This window comes from Pelodiscus sinensis, unplaced genomic scaffold (genome assembly GCF_049634645.1).
Source record: "Pelodiscus sinensis isolate JC-2024 unplaced genomic scaffold, ASM4963464v1 ctg78, whole genome shotgun sequence".
NCBI lineage: Eukaryota > Metazoa > Chordata > Testudines > Trionychidae > Pelodiscus > Pelodiscus sinensis.
The window spans coordinates 299,313-315,475 of NW_027466023.1; the positions used below are offsets into that span (position 1 = coordinate 299,313).

The 16,163-nt window shown below is 49.2% G+C and overlaps 1 protein-coding gene across 2 annotated transcripts in view; it reads left to right on the forward strand.

Moving 5' to 3' along the window:
- The window catches only part of HCLS1 (hematopoietic cell-specific Lyn substrate 1), an 88,696-nt gene that overhangs the window by 26,859 nt on the left and 45,674 nt on the right, over positions 1 to 16,163 (forward strand). For both annotated transcript variants that reach the window (XM_006120741.4, XM_075918371.1), the window contains one exon: positions 12,556 to 12,685. In XM_006120741.4, the coding sequence (XP_006120803.2) occupies positions 12,556 to 12,685 (130 nt within the window). The remainder of the gene's footprint in view (positions 1 to 12,555; positions 12,686 to 16,163) is intronic.

Here is a 16,163-nt window from a genome sequence, read left to right on the forward strand (position 1 = left end):
ATCCCGGGCTTCCTTTGCAACTCCGGTTGCCTACATTACCACCCTAGTTCGAACTAGGGTGGTAGTGTAGACATACCCTATGTGAGGCCATATCTGTAGTACTGTGTCCGGTTCTGGGCCTCATATTACAGAAAAGGGACTGGGGCGCATGACATATGAGGAGAGGCTGAGGGAACTGGGCTTTTTTTAGTTTGCAGGAGAAAAGAGTATGGGGGAATTTGATAGCTAGAGCCTTGCAAATCTATGGATATCCTTTTTATTTTTTTGGTTCTGGACATCCAACACTCTGGTCATCTGAAAAAGTGGACTGTGCCCATGAAAGCTCATGATACCATCTACATGTTTTGTTAGTCTTTAAAGTGCTACCAGACTATTTGTTGTTTTTTAAGTTTATCCTGTACAGACTAACTTGGCTACCGCCTGAAGCTCTTTTATATCCATAGGTATCTACACCCGTGTATCAGCATGGAGATCCATAACTCATTTTTGTGGATACAGATGCAGACACAAAGTTTGTATCTGTGCAAGGCTCTATTAATAGCAGCCTTCAATTACCTGAAGGGAGTTTCCAAAGAGGATGGAGAGAGGCTATTCTCAGTGGTAGAGGTGACAGGACAAGAAGCACTGGTGTCAAGTTGTGGTGGGGGAATGGTCGGCTATTAGGAAAAGCTATTTCCCTAGGAGGGTGGTGAAGTACTGAAATGGGTTGCCTAGCGAGGTGGTGGAATTATCCATAGAGGTTTCTAAGGCCAGGTGTGACAAAGCCCTGGCTTGGATGATTTAGTTGGGGTTGGTCCTGCTTTCAGCAGGGGGTTGGACTAGATGATCTTCTGATGTTTCTTCCAACCCCAATCTTCTATGATTCTAAAAGTTCTCTGGCCTATAGGACTGGGCACAAGAAGCAGGGCTTCCTCAGCCATTATGTGACTGGGAGCTCAGCACCATTAATTATGAGTGACATCTCCCTGTGTGGATGGAGTTTGTGCCATTGCTCATACTCCTAGGGGTAGCCCAGCTGCAGTATTCTGTCTGGTAGGGACAAGGGGACCAGCAAGATGTCTGGGCCTTAAGAATACAAGCACTTTAGAACTTCATATTGGCAGAGTTCCTGGGCATAAGACAGGTGTGACGACTCTGCAGTCCCTGAAGCTGCAGCTGCTCCCATCATAGAATCAACAGAGACATGGCTGGTTCAGTGGCTGAGAAATAGAATAGGGGGCTTCTGTATTTATGTCCTGACCACACAAACTGGAGCTCAGTCCCAGGCCCCACATGCAGACTCACAAGAGTTCATTCTACAAGCTATGGGAGACCAGGGGAAGGTCTCATGTGGTCTCAATTGCTGCCAACAAGCCTGTTAGGTCTCCACAGACCTTGTGTTTCATCCTGTCAGCCTTCTTCCATCTCCATCCACATGACAGCCTGAGTCAGACAGGGTGGGCCCCTAAGGGTGCCCTGGGAACCTAGAGGGGGCCAAACCCTTTTGAGAAGGAGTTGGTGATGTTGTGGAGGTCACAGCATGTGCGGGATTGCTCGTGGCCTTGGAAAGGATATACAAGGAATACACTGGCTAGGGCAGAGTGTGTGTAGGAGGGACAGAACCAGGGGTGATTGGTGTGTGTGAGAGAGGAGGAGAGAAATTCTAGGGTACAGAAGGGAACTGATCCTACGGTTGAACATTTTCCCTCAGACTGAGCTCATAGATACCAGTGCACACAGCTCTGATGGGATTTTTTATTTCTGAGGAACAGTGAGTAGAAAGTAGGCTGTTGCCATGGTGATGTCTAATTACAGGAAGAGGAAGTGATGACTGCAGTCAGTGAACTGAAATCAGCCAAATAAGGACTTTGGCAAACCACCAGCAATGGAATGGAGGTGGGCGGGGTGACTGAGTGTGTGTTCTTTCACAGCCACTCCTGTCAGCCCTCCCCTTGGGCCTCGATATGAAGGATTGCGTGTGTTCCCTTTGAGCATGGCTCATCTCTGAGCACTCTCTCCATGTGTCAGCAGGGGAATGGTCCCACTATTCTTCTACTGAGGGGAACTTTCCTGGCTTTTACATTACCGCAGTGAAATGGGCCAGCAAAAGCATTGGCATCCCCGCACCCACTTCCTTTATCCAGAGGCCTCCCTGCTCTCAAGGGCTCCCCATCCTGTGTGGCAGAGTCCTCGTAATCCCGACAAGGCTGGGCCCAGGATTCCTGGGGGCTCGACCCCCAACCATGTTGTGGTCAGCTAGGGCAAGGGCTGGGTATCCCCACTCTGGGGGGCTCTCTGCACATTGGAGGTATCCCTGACCCACTGATCACTACATGCAGTTCAGATCAAATGCAATTTATTAAAGAGCTATTTGTTTAAGAGTACGGAGAAAATGGGAAAGGTGAAAGGAAAACACTTAACCCTGCTCTGTGGCAGCGGACATCACACACAGCATCTCTGGGGTGTCAGAACAGTTCACCGTCTGTTCTTTGTAGGTCCCAGGCCTCCTTCCCAGACCCTAGCTGTGCTGCCCAAAGCCCCCCTTCTCACCCTGCCCAGCTGCTCACCACACCAGCTCTAGGCTGCTCCAGCCCCACTTCCACTCTCTGCTGTGCTGCCTCCCGCTCCTGGGCTGCTTCTCCGTCCCCTCTTGGCTCCAGCCCCACTCTCAGCATGGATCTGCTGCTGGGCTCTCTCTCTCTCTGGCCAGCCCAGCTGTGGTCCCAGCTCAGCTCAGGCCCTGTTCTCTTAGCTCAGTCCCACTCTGTCTGACCCAGGCAAATCCAGCTCTCAGGGAGGATGGGACCCCCCCTCTTCCCACCAGCCTCCTGACTCTCTCCTTGGCATGCTCACCCTGTCCTTCAGGTTGAGCTGGAGCCTTGGCCTCTTTGCATTGTTCCTGGGAACTGTAAGTCGCAGGGTCCTGATTTCTCAGCCACCCGTCTCCTTCCTTTTAGTGCTGGAGGTTAGCCCAGCAAGCCTGAGTTTTAGTGACAGGATACAGTTCCCTTGTACCTGCTTGAGGAGCTGGGATTTGTACCCTGGCCCCATCTTGGTGCCACAGCTCTGCTCCAAACGTGGCAGCTCCTGAAAGGCGCTCTCTCGTGGCCCAGAGAAAACCTGCTCCACATCCATCTTTCCACAATCCAGGCCTGATTTCCAGCTGGTAGAGACCCCAATCCTGTGGCTAGGCATGGAAATGGCATGTCAGCCAATACTATGCCAGGCTGCCAGCTCCCTTTGCCCAAAGCAGGCCCAGGGCCCAGCACAGGTGTCTGCAGGACACATGCTGGCAGTGTCACATTTTCTGTGCTTTTCTAGTTGTGGAAGTGGTACTGCAAAGAGGAAAGTCTGCAGACAGCCTGAAACAGCAGCTCTACCAGGTCAGAACTGTCACTTTCCTGTATGAGATGTGGACTGGCAGCAGAGCTTGCTTATACATCCCAGATGGGTCCATCATAACAGCCTCTTCCAACTATGAATGAGGTTCATTTATGGGGAACTTTTTTTTTTGTCAGGGGCACAAAAATCATTTGGGGAGCCACACACAAGTAGCCAAGGTTTTGGCTTTTGTCATGCAGTGTAGAGACATGCTGCATGCTGAATCAAATTGAGCAGGGAGCCAGATCTAGTCTGTGGGCTGGGAGGTTCCCCACACCTGATTTATGTAAAGTATTTTATGCAAAGTCCAAACAGTAGAATACAATTAGTGTTCCATTCTAGCTCCCCCCTTTAATTCCTATCATATATAATATTTCATGGTCTTTGAAGTGCAGTACAGATCAATATGTTGAGTGTGTCTGAATCATACTATGATTCTAATCATATGACCTGAAGATATAACAACATGTCATCAGGCTGTCCATAAAGTAGCAACAACTGACTCTGGTTGGTTTCGAATCCTTGAGTCATCTTCTACACCTGCTATTTCTAGAGTTTCTTCTGTTGATTGTTCTTTCTGAAGGACAATCTGTAGATGTTGAAAGTTAATCTGGATCATCTATAACCTAGGCATGGAATTCTTTAAAAAATGAAATCTGGACTTGTCCATCCAGTTTTTCCCCATCAAATTTGACTTGAACAAAATTACCAGGTTCTGGACCTGCCAGTTCTGAGTGATGTCTTGTAATAGTGTTCATATTTATTTGTTTAGCTCGTTTATCCAATGTGATTGCTCTCTTCAGGTCTGGCCATTTTGGAAATAGGTTATTTTCCAAATTTGGAACAGTAGTTCTGAATTGTCTTCGCATCGGGAATTGTGCTGGACCATGTCTAGTAGCTGCTATTGGTGCTGATTTATAACTCAGAAGGGTAAAGAATGGATCTTCTTGCTGTAGGATTTCTTTTGGCTGGCTGTACAGTTAGCTCGCTATCTCTCCATTCACTAGTGGGTATACTGTAGGCTGCTAGTAATATGATCAAACTCATATTTTGTTCAGAAGGACTTAAATTTTGTTGCAGTGAATTGTGGTCTGTTGTTGGTCACTAGCTGTTCTGGAATGCCAAAGTGAGTAAAAGTGCACCAGTTTCTCAATAACACAGCAATATGCCATGTTAGCCAAATGCATAATTTCTATACACCTGGAAAAATAGTCCACAATGATGGGGTCATGATGTCCTCTAAATTTGCATTAATCTGCAGCTAGTTCTTCTGAGGTCTGCCAGTCAGGGTGTTGCTATTTGAGGTTCTTTGTGTTGTGTTGGCCTGTTACGTCTGCAGTGTTCATGTACAGATACTTTGACCTTGCCATCAGGTTGGTCTGTTCACAGCCTATAGTTAATCCATGATTCCCTTCATGGATTATGTTTAGGATTTCCTCTCTCATTTTGTTTGTAATCATATATATAGTAGCCCAGTGTCTGAGAGTCTGTAACGCCGAAATGCTGGTTGTTCCCTCTAGGGGGCGCTGTGGCCTGAAATGCCGGCTGTTCCCTCTGGGGAGCGCTGTGGCCTGAAATGCCGGCTGTTCCCTCTTGGTGGTGCTGTTGCTGAAATGCCGGCTGTTCCCTCTTGGTGGTGCTGTTGCTGAAATGCCGGCTATTCCCTCTTGGTGGTGCTGTTGCTGAAATGCCGGCTGTTCCCTCTTGGTGGTGCTGTTGCTGAAATGCTGGCTGTTCCCTCTTGGCGGCCCATGCTGCATGGGGAGTGCGGGTCCCAAACGGTCGCTTGCGCTGCTTGCTCCCCTGCACCGGCCCGGCTGAGCAGCGCAGAAGTCAGCCGAGTGCCACGGTGGGAGGCGAAAGGGGGTGGGGCGGTGATGTGCGGCATGACAGCAGGTCCAGGCCCCGCCCCCTGACCATGAATGTCACCGCCTCCTGCTGTGCAGCCTCCCGCTGTGGAGCTTGGCTGACTTCTGCACTGCTCAGCCAGGCCACCATGTGGGAACAAGCGACCGTTTGGGCTCCGCACCCCCCATGCAGCATGGGGAGTGCACAGCCCAAACGGCCATTTGGGCTCCACGGTCCCCCGAGTGAGAGGCAGGAGGGGGAGGAGAAGTGAAAGAGAGGCGGGGGAGGAAGTAGGAGGAAGAGAGAGAGAGAGACGGAGCGAGAGACTGGAGGCTCAGGAGAGAAGACCGACGTGGAGGAGAGACCTGAAAATCCTGTCTTATGACGGGCTACTTGGCTAGTCACATAGGGTATGTCTACACTACAGCACTAATTCGAACTAAGCTAATTCTAACTAACGTATCCAGACTAATTCGAACTAGCATGTCCACATTAAGTGGACCCTGAACCGGGGTTAAGGATGGCCGGAAGCAGTGCCGGCAGGGCATCAGAGGAGGACTTAGAGCGTGGAGATGCTGTCTCAGGCTAGCCGAGGGCTGTGCTTAAAGGGACCCGACCCCCACCCCGGACAGACAGTTCTCAGGGGTGCCCCGCTTGCAAAGCAGTCCTGGCTTGGATTGCCTGGAATACCCACACTGGGCACATCACACCACTCGGTCATCAAACCGGCTGCACTTGCCGCAGGCTGCCATCTGGGGAGAGGGGGCAATTGGGGGGCTGCAGGAGAGGTTCCACCCCCAGAAGCCCACAGAGCCAGCCCAGTCCTCCCCATCGGGGGCTCATACACCATTCCTCCCTCTCCTCCTTCCACTTACCCCTCCCTAGCCCCCCTTCCTGATGTACAAAATAAAGGACAATTGTGTTCAAAAATAGAATCTCTTTTTATTGAAAAAAACTGGGGGAGACAGGGAAAAGGAGGTGGGAGAGGGGAAGAGAGAGGGTGGGAGAGGGGAGGGCAACTACAGTGATGAGGGGTTTGGAACAGGTCCCATATGAAGAGAGGCTAAAGAGACTGGGACTGTTCAGCTTAGAAAAGAGGAGATGGAGGGGGGATATGATAGAGGTCTATAAAAGCATGAGTGGGGTGTAGAGGGTGCATACAGAAAAGTTCTTCATTAGTTCCCACAATAGAAGGACTAGAGGACACCAAAGGAAAGGAATGGGTAGCAGGCTTCAAACTAATAACAGAAAGTTCTTCTTCACAAAGCAAATAGTCAACCTGTGGAACTCCTTGCTGCAGGAGGCTGTGAAAGCTAGAACTAGAACAGAGTTTAAAGAGAAGTTACATAAATTCATGGAGGCTGGGTCCATGGAGTGCTATTAGCCAGGGGGTAGAAATGGTGTCCCTGGCCTCTGTTTGTGGAAGGCTGGAGATGGATGGCACGAGACAAATGGCTTGGTCATTGTTTTGGTCCATCCCCTCCAGGGTTCCTAGGGTTGGCCGTTGTCGGCAGACAGGCTACTGGGCTAGATGGACCTTTGGTCTGACCCAGGACGGCCATTGTAAGCTCAGGGCTCAGGGTCAGGGGTCTCACTGGACACCTTGATTTTCATGCAAACCTGCTCCTGGATGGCCAGGCTGGCAGCTCTCCTGCTCTAGACGGCCGCTTTCCTGTGCCTAGTGCGGAGGTCGTGGGCAAGGTCCACGATGTCTGCACTAGACCAGGCGGGTGCCCGCCTCTTGCGGTCCTGGGCAAGCTCCCGGGAGCCGCCAGCCTGGTCCTGGGAAGAGGGGGAGGGCTGGGGGGCAACGGGTGTCTGGCTCGATCCGTGCCAGGTGCAGGGTCTGCTGGCTGGGTGCTGGCAGGCTTGCACCTGGCACAGGCACCGTAGCCAGCCCATGCCCCTTTAAGGGGTCCGGGGCCGGGAGGGGGGCAATAGAGTTTCCCTGGTGTTGGCCAGAGTGGCCACCAGGGAAAGCTGGGGAGGGCTAGCCTCCCACTAGTTCGAATTAAGGGGCTACACACCCCTTAATTTGAACTAGTAAGTGTGACAGCAGCTCCAGGCCCCGCCCCGCCTACTTCGAAGTAGGAATAAGAGATCCTCCGGAATAGGGCTTTATTCCGGAGGATCGGGCCAGTCTAGACGCTTTTTTTCCGGCTTTTCCCCAAGCCGGAAAAAAAGCGGCGGACATGTTTATTTAAATCCGCGGGGGATATTTAAATCCCCCGCGGATTTCCCTATTCCCACTTTCAAAATTAGCATGCCCCTTCCGAAGAAGGGGCCAGTGTAGACGTAGCCTAGATGGTTCAGCATTGTCTCTTCAGGTGATTTGTTTTGGGTTGCCTTTCAAAGTCCAACATGACCCAATATTCCATCAATTTCTTCCACATTTCTCACTAGGCCCATGATGGCTGCCATGCTGCAGCTGAAAAGGCTGATGGTTGGTGGTCCTTTGATTACATATATCCTGAACCCAAAGCTGTTGTCTTTGAAAGTTGTTTCTATGGCGATTTGGCCCATGCAGTTCAGAATACCTCCAGAGCCAGTCAGAGCTCTGGCAAGTGACTTCAGCTCCGGGAGGGTTGAAAGTGACTGCAAGTCTCCTCTAAGATGACTGTGACAGGAGCTCCTGAGCAGCGTGAAAATAACTTAACATTCCTTACAGGTACTGTCCTATTGCAAACTGGTTCCCTGCCAGCTCTTCAAATAGCTCCCGGCTGGCTTTTGCCACAGCTCAGCCAGCTCTGGCTAGAGCTGCATACCAGGGTGCACCCACTCACTTTCATCTCTGCGCCTGAGTCAATTTTTGAAGTGAATAATCTTTCCATGAATATTGAATTTCTCTCTCCAGACAGGCTTTGTGTTATCACAAGTGACATATCCCAGAAACAATGGTGCTTGATTGTTTGTAGTATGAGTCAGCTCCCTGACAGCATGTGCCTCTGGCTGGACATGGGTCAGCTCTTGGGATATGATTTTTTCCATGCCTTGTGCACGTAACCTGGGAATTCTCTCTCTTTGCCTCAGAGCTTTATGCTAATGACTTTTCCCTTTTAACACTGAAGTGTGTTGTTAGTTGTTAAGCTAGTTTTAAGCTTGGCTTTGTAAAGTAAAATTGTGGCCATGGCACAAGCTCCTGAAGAGAGCTCTTCCAGTGCTCTATATAAACCACCTCCACAAGGAGAGTAGCTCCCATTTACTTGCACTTGGGGTGAGGAGGCAAGTTTCACACCTCTGAGCCAGGAAGTCGCAGCGCAGTAAAATGGCAGTGTAGACTTAGTCATGGTCAAGTTGCTCTAGGTTTTCCTGATTCACCAGCTCAGAATGTTTTGCTTTAGGTATAGCTGTGGCTAGGTTAAATCTCTCTCTTTAGTTGTAGCTGCTGGGAAAGGATTTCTTTCTTATCCCAATAATCAACCTGTCTCTGATATTTTCATATTTTACATTCCCAAAAATCAGTTTTTAGCCAATGTAAGCAGAGCTTTTATGAAAGGGTATTTCTAGACTACAGGCTTACGTCGACATACGTTTTGTCGACAGAATCTGTTGACAAAACTTATGTTGACATAGAGCGTCTAGACTACATCCAGTTCTGTCAACAAAGCAAGCCGCTTTGTCGACATAACAGTGTGGATGCAAAGGACAGTGTAGATGCAATAATGCCTTCTGTTGACAGAACTCTTTCGACAAAAGGCGTTATTCCTCGTAGAATGAGGTTTACATACGTCGACAAAACTGCTGAGTTTTGTTGTTGTTATGTCGACATAACTCAAAGGCAGTGTGGACGCAAGTATAGTTTTGTCGACAAAAGTCCACTTTTGTCGACAAAACCCTGTAGTCTAGACACACCCAAACAGTCTACATTTTCCCCTGGCTTTTGAATTCTCCGGTAAATTCACTCTTTCATAAACCACATTGGTCTGAGAGATAAAATATGCTTCAAACATAGCCAAAACCTTGTCATGGTCATCTTTGTGACTTTTCAGAAACATCAAAGGATTGAAAAATATGCTCTGTTTGTTTTCCTATGGCATAAATTAAAGAAGCTACCTATGTTTCATCAGTTTCCTTGTGAAGCTTGGTAGCAATGTGAAATCTTGCAAAATCTTGTTTCCAGTTTGTCCATTCTGAAGGTATGTCAAAGCTGAAGTTCTCCAGAGCATTGAAAAGTGGCATGTGCATGAGATTCTGCATCCTTTAGTCCTGTTTTTGATCGTAGTTTACTCCTGGCACCATGTCTTTACCCTGTATCAGATATGGACTGATCACAGAGCTTACTTTTCACCCCAGATGTATTCAGCATACGACCCTTGAATGCTGTGCCAGGTATACTTACACTGACCGTATGTCCTGATTTTTCTGGGACTGTTCTGATTTTAAGTACTCTGTCCCAGTGCCCCATCAAGTAGCAGAATGTCCTAGAAAGCCCTGCCGGACATTTCACTATTTGATGGGGTCACCAACTTGCAGGAAGAAGTGACTGAGTCCATGCACTGCCATTGCTCCTGGCATAGCACAGCAGCAACAACAATAGCAATAGCATCCTCCTCCCCCCCTCGCTGCCCCCACAGAGCACATAGGAGGGTCCCATTGGAGCTTTGCCGGCTGGGGTGGTCTTCTGGTGACGTGCAGCTCTGGCAACTCTACCACCCACTGCCCCACCACTGTGCACTGCGTGGCCCCCCTTCCTTCCCCACGGCACTGGCTCTGCGGTGTGTGGCCCCAGTCCAGTTGTGCAGCCTCCTCCTTCACATGTGCACACAGCAACTTGTCACAGTGGCCTCTGCTGCCTGGAGTGGAAGGGGTGGCAGGGTCTAAGGCAAAAAGTGCTGAGGAGCCGCTCCCAGACCGCAGTGCTTTTGAACTGCCGCCTGAGGCCAGGCAATGGCCATGCAGAACCTGGGTGGGGCACTGCCAACCTTTTGGGGCATGCTCAGACCCGGTGCCTCCTCTATGCAGCCACTATCTCTCCCCCTACTCCTCCCTACCCTGCTGGGGAAATGACAGCCTGCTGTCTGGATGCTTTCCCTACGGCAAGGGGGTGTCAAACTAGATAAGTGTCTCCCCTTCATTTCTAGACTCACCTCCCAAATCCCCCACACTCACTCACCTCCCTACACCAAGACCCTGCACCTCCAGCTTGCTCTGTCATCCTCCCTTCGGGTGTGTCTAGACTACAGCGTTTTGTCGACAAAAGTGGACTTTTGTCGACAAAACTATACCTGCGTCTACAGTACCGCTGAGTTCTGTCGACATAACATCGACAGAACTCAGCAGTTTTGTCGACTCTGGTAAACCTCATTTTACGAGACATAACGCCTTTTGTTGACAGAGTTCTGTTGACAGAAGGTGTTATTGCATCTAGGGTTGTGTCTAGACTACAGGGTTTTGTCGACAAAGCAGCTTGCTTTGTCGACAGAACTGAATGTAGTCTAGACGCTCTTTGTCGACAGAAGCTTTGTCGACAGTATGGCTGTATCTAGACTACATGCCTTTGTCGGCAGAGACATGTAGATTAGACACATAGGCAAAGGCAAATGAAGCCGCAATTTAAATGATTGCGGCTTCATTTACATTTACATGGCTGCCGCGCTGAGCCGACAAACAGCTGATCAGTTGTTTGTCGGCTCGTGCGCTTGTCTGGACGCTCCCCTGATGACATCAAAGCCCTTTGTCGGCAGCCCAGTTATTCCTCGTGGAATGAGGTTTACCGGGGCTGCCGACAAAGGGCTTTGATGTCGACAGGGGAAACGTCCAGACTAGCGCGCGAGCTGACAAACAGCTGATCAGCTGTTTGTCGGCTCAGCGCGGCAGCCATGTAAATGTAAATGAAGCCGCGATCATTTAAATCTCGGCTTCATTTGCCTTTGCCAAGAAAACAAATCTTCATGGCGCCGTCGACGGAGCCATGTAGTATAGACGTACCCTATCTGTCGACAAAACTTCTGTCGACAAAAGCCTGTAGTCTAGACATACCCTTGCTCAGGGCCGGCCCACAACTTTTTGGCACCTGATGTGGGAAGCTCAGATGACACCCCCATGCCCTGTCACTTGGGCCAAAACTTTGAAAGGTCTCAATTCTGCCTCCTTCCTGTTCTACTCCTCTCATGGCGCTGCTCTGCTACCTACATATGCACCAGCAGCAGACACAATTTTCTACACTCTGGGTTCTAGTGGTGCACCCTTTCCCCCCACAGTCTGGCACCTGAGGTGCCTCCTCAGTTTGCCTCATGATAGGGCCGGCTCTGTCCTTGCTCCTGCACTCTCCCTCCTGGTCAGAAACCCTACCCCTAGACTTCTCCTGCCCCCTCCTTCCTTGCCAAACTCCCTACCCTACACCCCTCCCTTCTGGCCAGAGACATAACCCCCAGCCTGTGTCTGCACCCTATCTCCCACCCAGACTTCACAACCTCTCCCCTTTCTGCACCCCAACTCCTACCCATATCCTGCATCCCATCCCTATTCCACACATTGGAAGCCCTGGCCCGCACACTGAACCCCTTTTTTTCTCCCCACGCCAGAGCGTAAAGGGGTCCATAAAATCCACTAACTTCAGAACTCCAGAAAAATAAATCAGGCTTATGAGAAGCCCTGAACTAGGGATGTTAGGGGGTATTCAACTACCCGATAAACAAAAGTTTGTTGAGTAGAGTATCAGCTACTTGCTTTCCCCCCAGCCCTTGCTATTTCTATGAACTAAAACTGCTTCCCTGCATCTGACAATGGCAATAGAGTTACTAGTGAATGTGCTTACCTCAGTATCCCAAAATGTCTCCAGCTCCTTCCTGGTGCCAGCTCCCTCTTCCCTCATAACTGTCTATATCAACCGCTACTTTCCTAATGACCTCTTCAGTGCTGCCAGTGCAAAAAACTCTGCCACCGGTAGAAAATGGAATATGTAGGGGAAGTGTAACAATGCACAAAAGGAGGGGGCACCATGCCAAATGGACTGTGTTCATTTTTGCATCCATATCACTAGAGTCATATTTCATCAGGTTCCTGTGATGAGGCTGCAGAGTTCAGGTCTGCGGAGTACCTGGGCCTTGGGCCCACAGCGAGCTGCTGGTTGTGAAGTGTGCTAATTGGTCTGAAGAGGCAATGCCATAGGCCTGGGCTGTGGGAGGCGGGTTGCAGATTGTGCTGAACAATTGGATTCCAACCTAACTTCTCACATGCCCTGTTTGGCTGGTATCCTGTTAATAACAAAACCTCCATGTTCCACTGATCAGGGCACTGTCTGCACTGCAGCATGCTCCAGTCTGTAATGGAGTGTAATGTCTACTGGGCTGGAGCACGTCTGAGGGGTTTGATAGTGGTTTGCCCTGACTCTGCATTTCTTTCCAGCATCCACCAGCTCCGGAGCAAGGTGTCTGAGGAACATGAAGTCATCAAACAGAAAGAACTGGCATCTGGGCCCAAGGCCTCTTATGGTTACGGGGGCAAATTTGGAAAAGAGAAGGACCGAATGGATAAGGTAAAAAGCTGCTGGCTTCATCTGTGCTGTGTAGATAGGTCCCTGTCCCAGCAGTGGAGCTGCGGGTCTGTCCTGACCGATCCCCAGCATGGAGAAAGCAGGAGACACAGCGATTTACAGGAGTTAGACATTGAATAGGCCTATGCAGTCCCACCCTCCCTCTCCCCAGAGCTACAGCAGGATTGTTCCTAATGAACAGTTAGTAGAGCTTTGTCCAATCCACCTTTGAATGTCCCACGGGATGGGGCCCCCAGCATTTCTCCTGACCAGATGAGTCCCAGCCAGATCCAGAACCCTGATAGGGAATGTTTTGTAAACATCCCCTGTGTGTGTTCATCCCATTCCTCCTCATTAAGGAGCCAGAACTGAATGCACTGATGCAAATGGGCTCCCAGTACAGTGGCAGATAGTTCATTCATAGTTTCAGAGTTTGACAAAAATGATCATTAGCCCATCTAGTCTGACCTGTATGTCAAAGGCAGGACCAGCCCTATTGGGGTGCGGGACCTGAGACACCCTCCGCTCTGCTCCAGGTCCCACCCTGCCTCTTTCCACCCCTGCTCCTCCTCCACCCTGCCACCACTCCAACCCTTCCCCAAAGTCCTGACCTGAGCTCTGACCCCCGCTCCTTTTCCTGCCTCTACTCTACCCCCGCCCCACTCCATTCCACCCTCTCCCCCAGACCATGTGGCCCAGGGGTTAGTGGGGGCCTGGCACCAGCAGCAGGGATCGGGCCTATCCCTGCACTCACTGACAGTGGCTGGAAGCAGAGTGACCCGGCCCCAGCCCGCTCTGCTGCCCTACCTCCCAGCCATGCCACTCTGCTTCCTGCCACTGGTGAGTGTGGGGGTGGGGTGGTTACCGCTGCCCCCAAGCCGCTTCACCTGGATGACATGGCTGAGCATGGTCACACTGCTTCCTGCTGCCACCAGCAAGTGTGGGGTGGGCCCAATTCTTACTGCTGGTGCCAGGCCCCTGCTAATCCTCTGAACTGCCCTGGGCCCTGTGGGGCCCCCAAAAGCAGGGGCCTAGGGCGGTTGGCCCGAGCTATCCAATGGATAGGACAGCTCTGATCACAGGCCTTTATATTTTACCCAGTTATGTCTGTGTTGAGCCAAATAGTTTGTGTTAGCCTAAGCATCTCTTGGAGAAAGGTGTCCAGTTTTGATGAGAAAACATCAAGAGGTGGAACAAAAGAAAAAACTATGTAGCACTTTAAAGACTAACAAGATGGCTTAATAGATGATGAGCTTTCATGGGCCAGACCCACTTCTTCAGATCATATTCTGAAAGAGAATTGGCATGACCATATATACCAAAGGAATACAATGAAAAAAGTGAACATATTATTGTATTCCTTTGGTATATACGGTCATGCCAATTCTCTTTCAGAATATGATCTGAGGAAGTGGGTCTGGCCCACGAAAGCTCATCACCTATTAAACCATCTTGTTAGTCTTTAAAGTGCCACATAGTTTTTCTTTTTGTTTTAGCAAGATCAGACTAACATGGCTACCTCTCTATTGCTAATCAAGAAGTGGAGAAACCCTGGGTAGTTTAATCCAATGGTTAATCACCCTCACCATTAATTTGTTTCTCATTTACATTTTTCTGTCTTCAGTGTCCAGACACTAGTTCTTTTTCTGCATTTCTGTGCTGGTTAAAAAGCCCTTAACTCCTAGGCTTTTCTCCCTGTGAAGCCAAAAAGTTTGGGCTCCTTAAGTTTCTGACTATAAGGCATTCTTTTCAGCTATTAAATAATTTTTGTGACTTTATCTTCATCCTTCCCAGTTGTCAACAACCTTTTAAAAAACGTGGACACCAGAACGGTATGCAGTATTCTAGTATTGTTCTTGCCAATGCCATATCATTAAAAGGGTTGCCAATCCTCCCAGTTTTACCGGGAGAGTCCTGGAATTGAGCTCCATTTCCTGGAAGCCACTGAAACCAGTCTGGTAGATTTTAGGCTGCTAAGCCCTGGACTATACTAGGACTTTATTTCAAAATAACCCCCCACAAAGTTCAAATTTCTAAGCAGAGCGTTCATAACTACTGTTATTTTGAAATATCAGGTGGCGGAATTCGAAATCTGTACTCCTGCTTTTCATCAGAAGTAATGCTAATTCCAAAATAGTTATTTCAAAATAATGGTAGTGTGGATGCTCTGGTGCTGCTATTTCGATATAATTACCCCCCAGAGTAATTCGAACTAATACTCCTCAGTGCTTCCTGGGGTTCAAAGTCTGAGATAGCACGCCCATATTAACAGAGCCTGCCTCAGACTAATTTTGAGGCTCCCCACAGTGTGGGCATACTAGCTCAGGGTATGTCTACACTACCCTCCTATTTCGAAATAGGAGGGTAATGTAGGCATACCGCACTTGCAAATGAAGCCCGGGATTTGAATTTCCCGGGCTTCATTTGCATAAGCCGGGAGCCGCCATTTTTAAATCCCGGCTGGTTCGAACCCCGTGCCGCGCGGCTACACGGGGCACGAACTAGGTAGTGGGGGGGACTACGGCCTATAGTGGCAAGGAGAAAGGAGGGTCAGGGCACAACAGGGAGGCAAGATCAAATCAGTATCTTAGATGCCTATATACAAATGCGAGAAGTATGGGTAATAAGCAGGAAGAACTGGAATTGCTAACCAATAAATACAACTATGATATCATTGGTATTACAGAAACCTGGTGGGATGGGACGCATGATTGGAATATTGGTATGGAAGGGTACGGCTTGCTCAGGAAGGACAGACAGGGAAAAAAGGGAGGAGGGGTTGCCTTGTATATTAAAAATGTACACACTTGGACTGAAGTGGAGATGAACGTAGGAGATAGCTGTGTAGAGAGTCTCTGGGTTAAGCTAAAAGGGGTAAAAAACGAGGGTGATATCATGCTAGGAGTCTACTACAGGCCACCTAGCCAGGTGGAAGAGGTGGATGAGGCCTTTTTTAAACAATTAACAAAACTATCCAAAGCCCAAGATTTGGTGGTGATGGGGGACTTCAACTATCCAGACATATGTTGGGAAACTAACACAGCGAGGCACAGGCTATCCAATAAGTTTCTGGACTGCATTGGAGACAACTTTCTGTTTCAGAAGGTTGAAAAAGCTACCAGAGGAGAAGCTGTTCTGGATTTGGTTTTAACAAATAGGGAGGAACTAGTTGAGAACTTGAAAGTGGAAGACAGTATAGGGGACAGTGATCACGAAATAATAGAGTTCATGATCTTAAGGAAAGGTAGAAGGGAGACCAGCACAATTGAGGTTACGGATTTCAGGAAGGCAGATTTTGATAAGCTCAGAGAACTTGTAGGTAAGGTCCCATGGGAAGCAAGACTGAAGGGAAAAACAACTGAGGAGAGTTGGAAGTATTTCAAAGGGACGTTGTTAAGGGCCCAAAAGCAAACAATTCCGCTGTGTAGGAAAGATGGAAAATATGGCAAAAGACCAGCTTGGCTTAACAAGGAGATCTTGC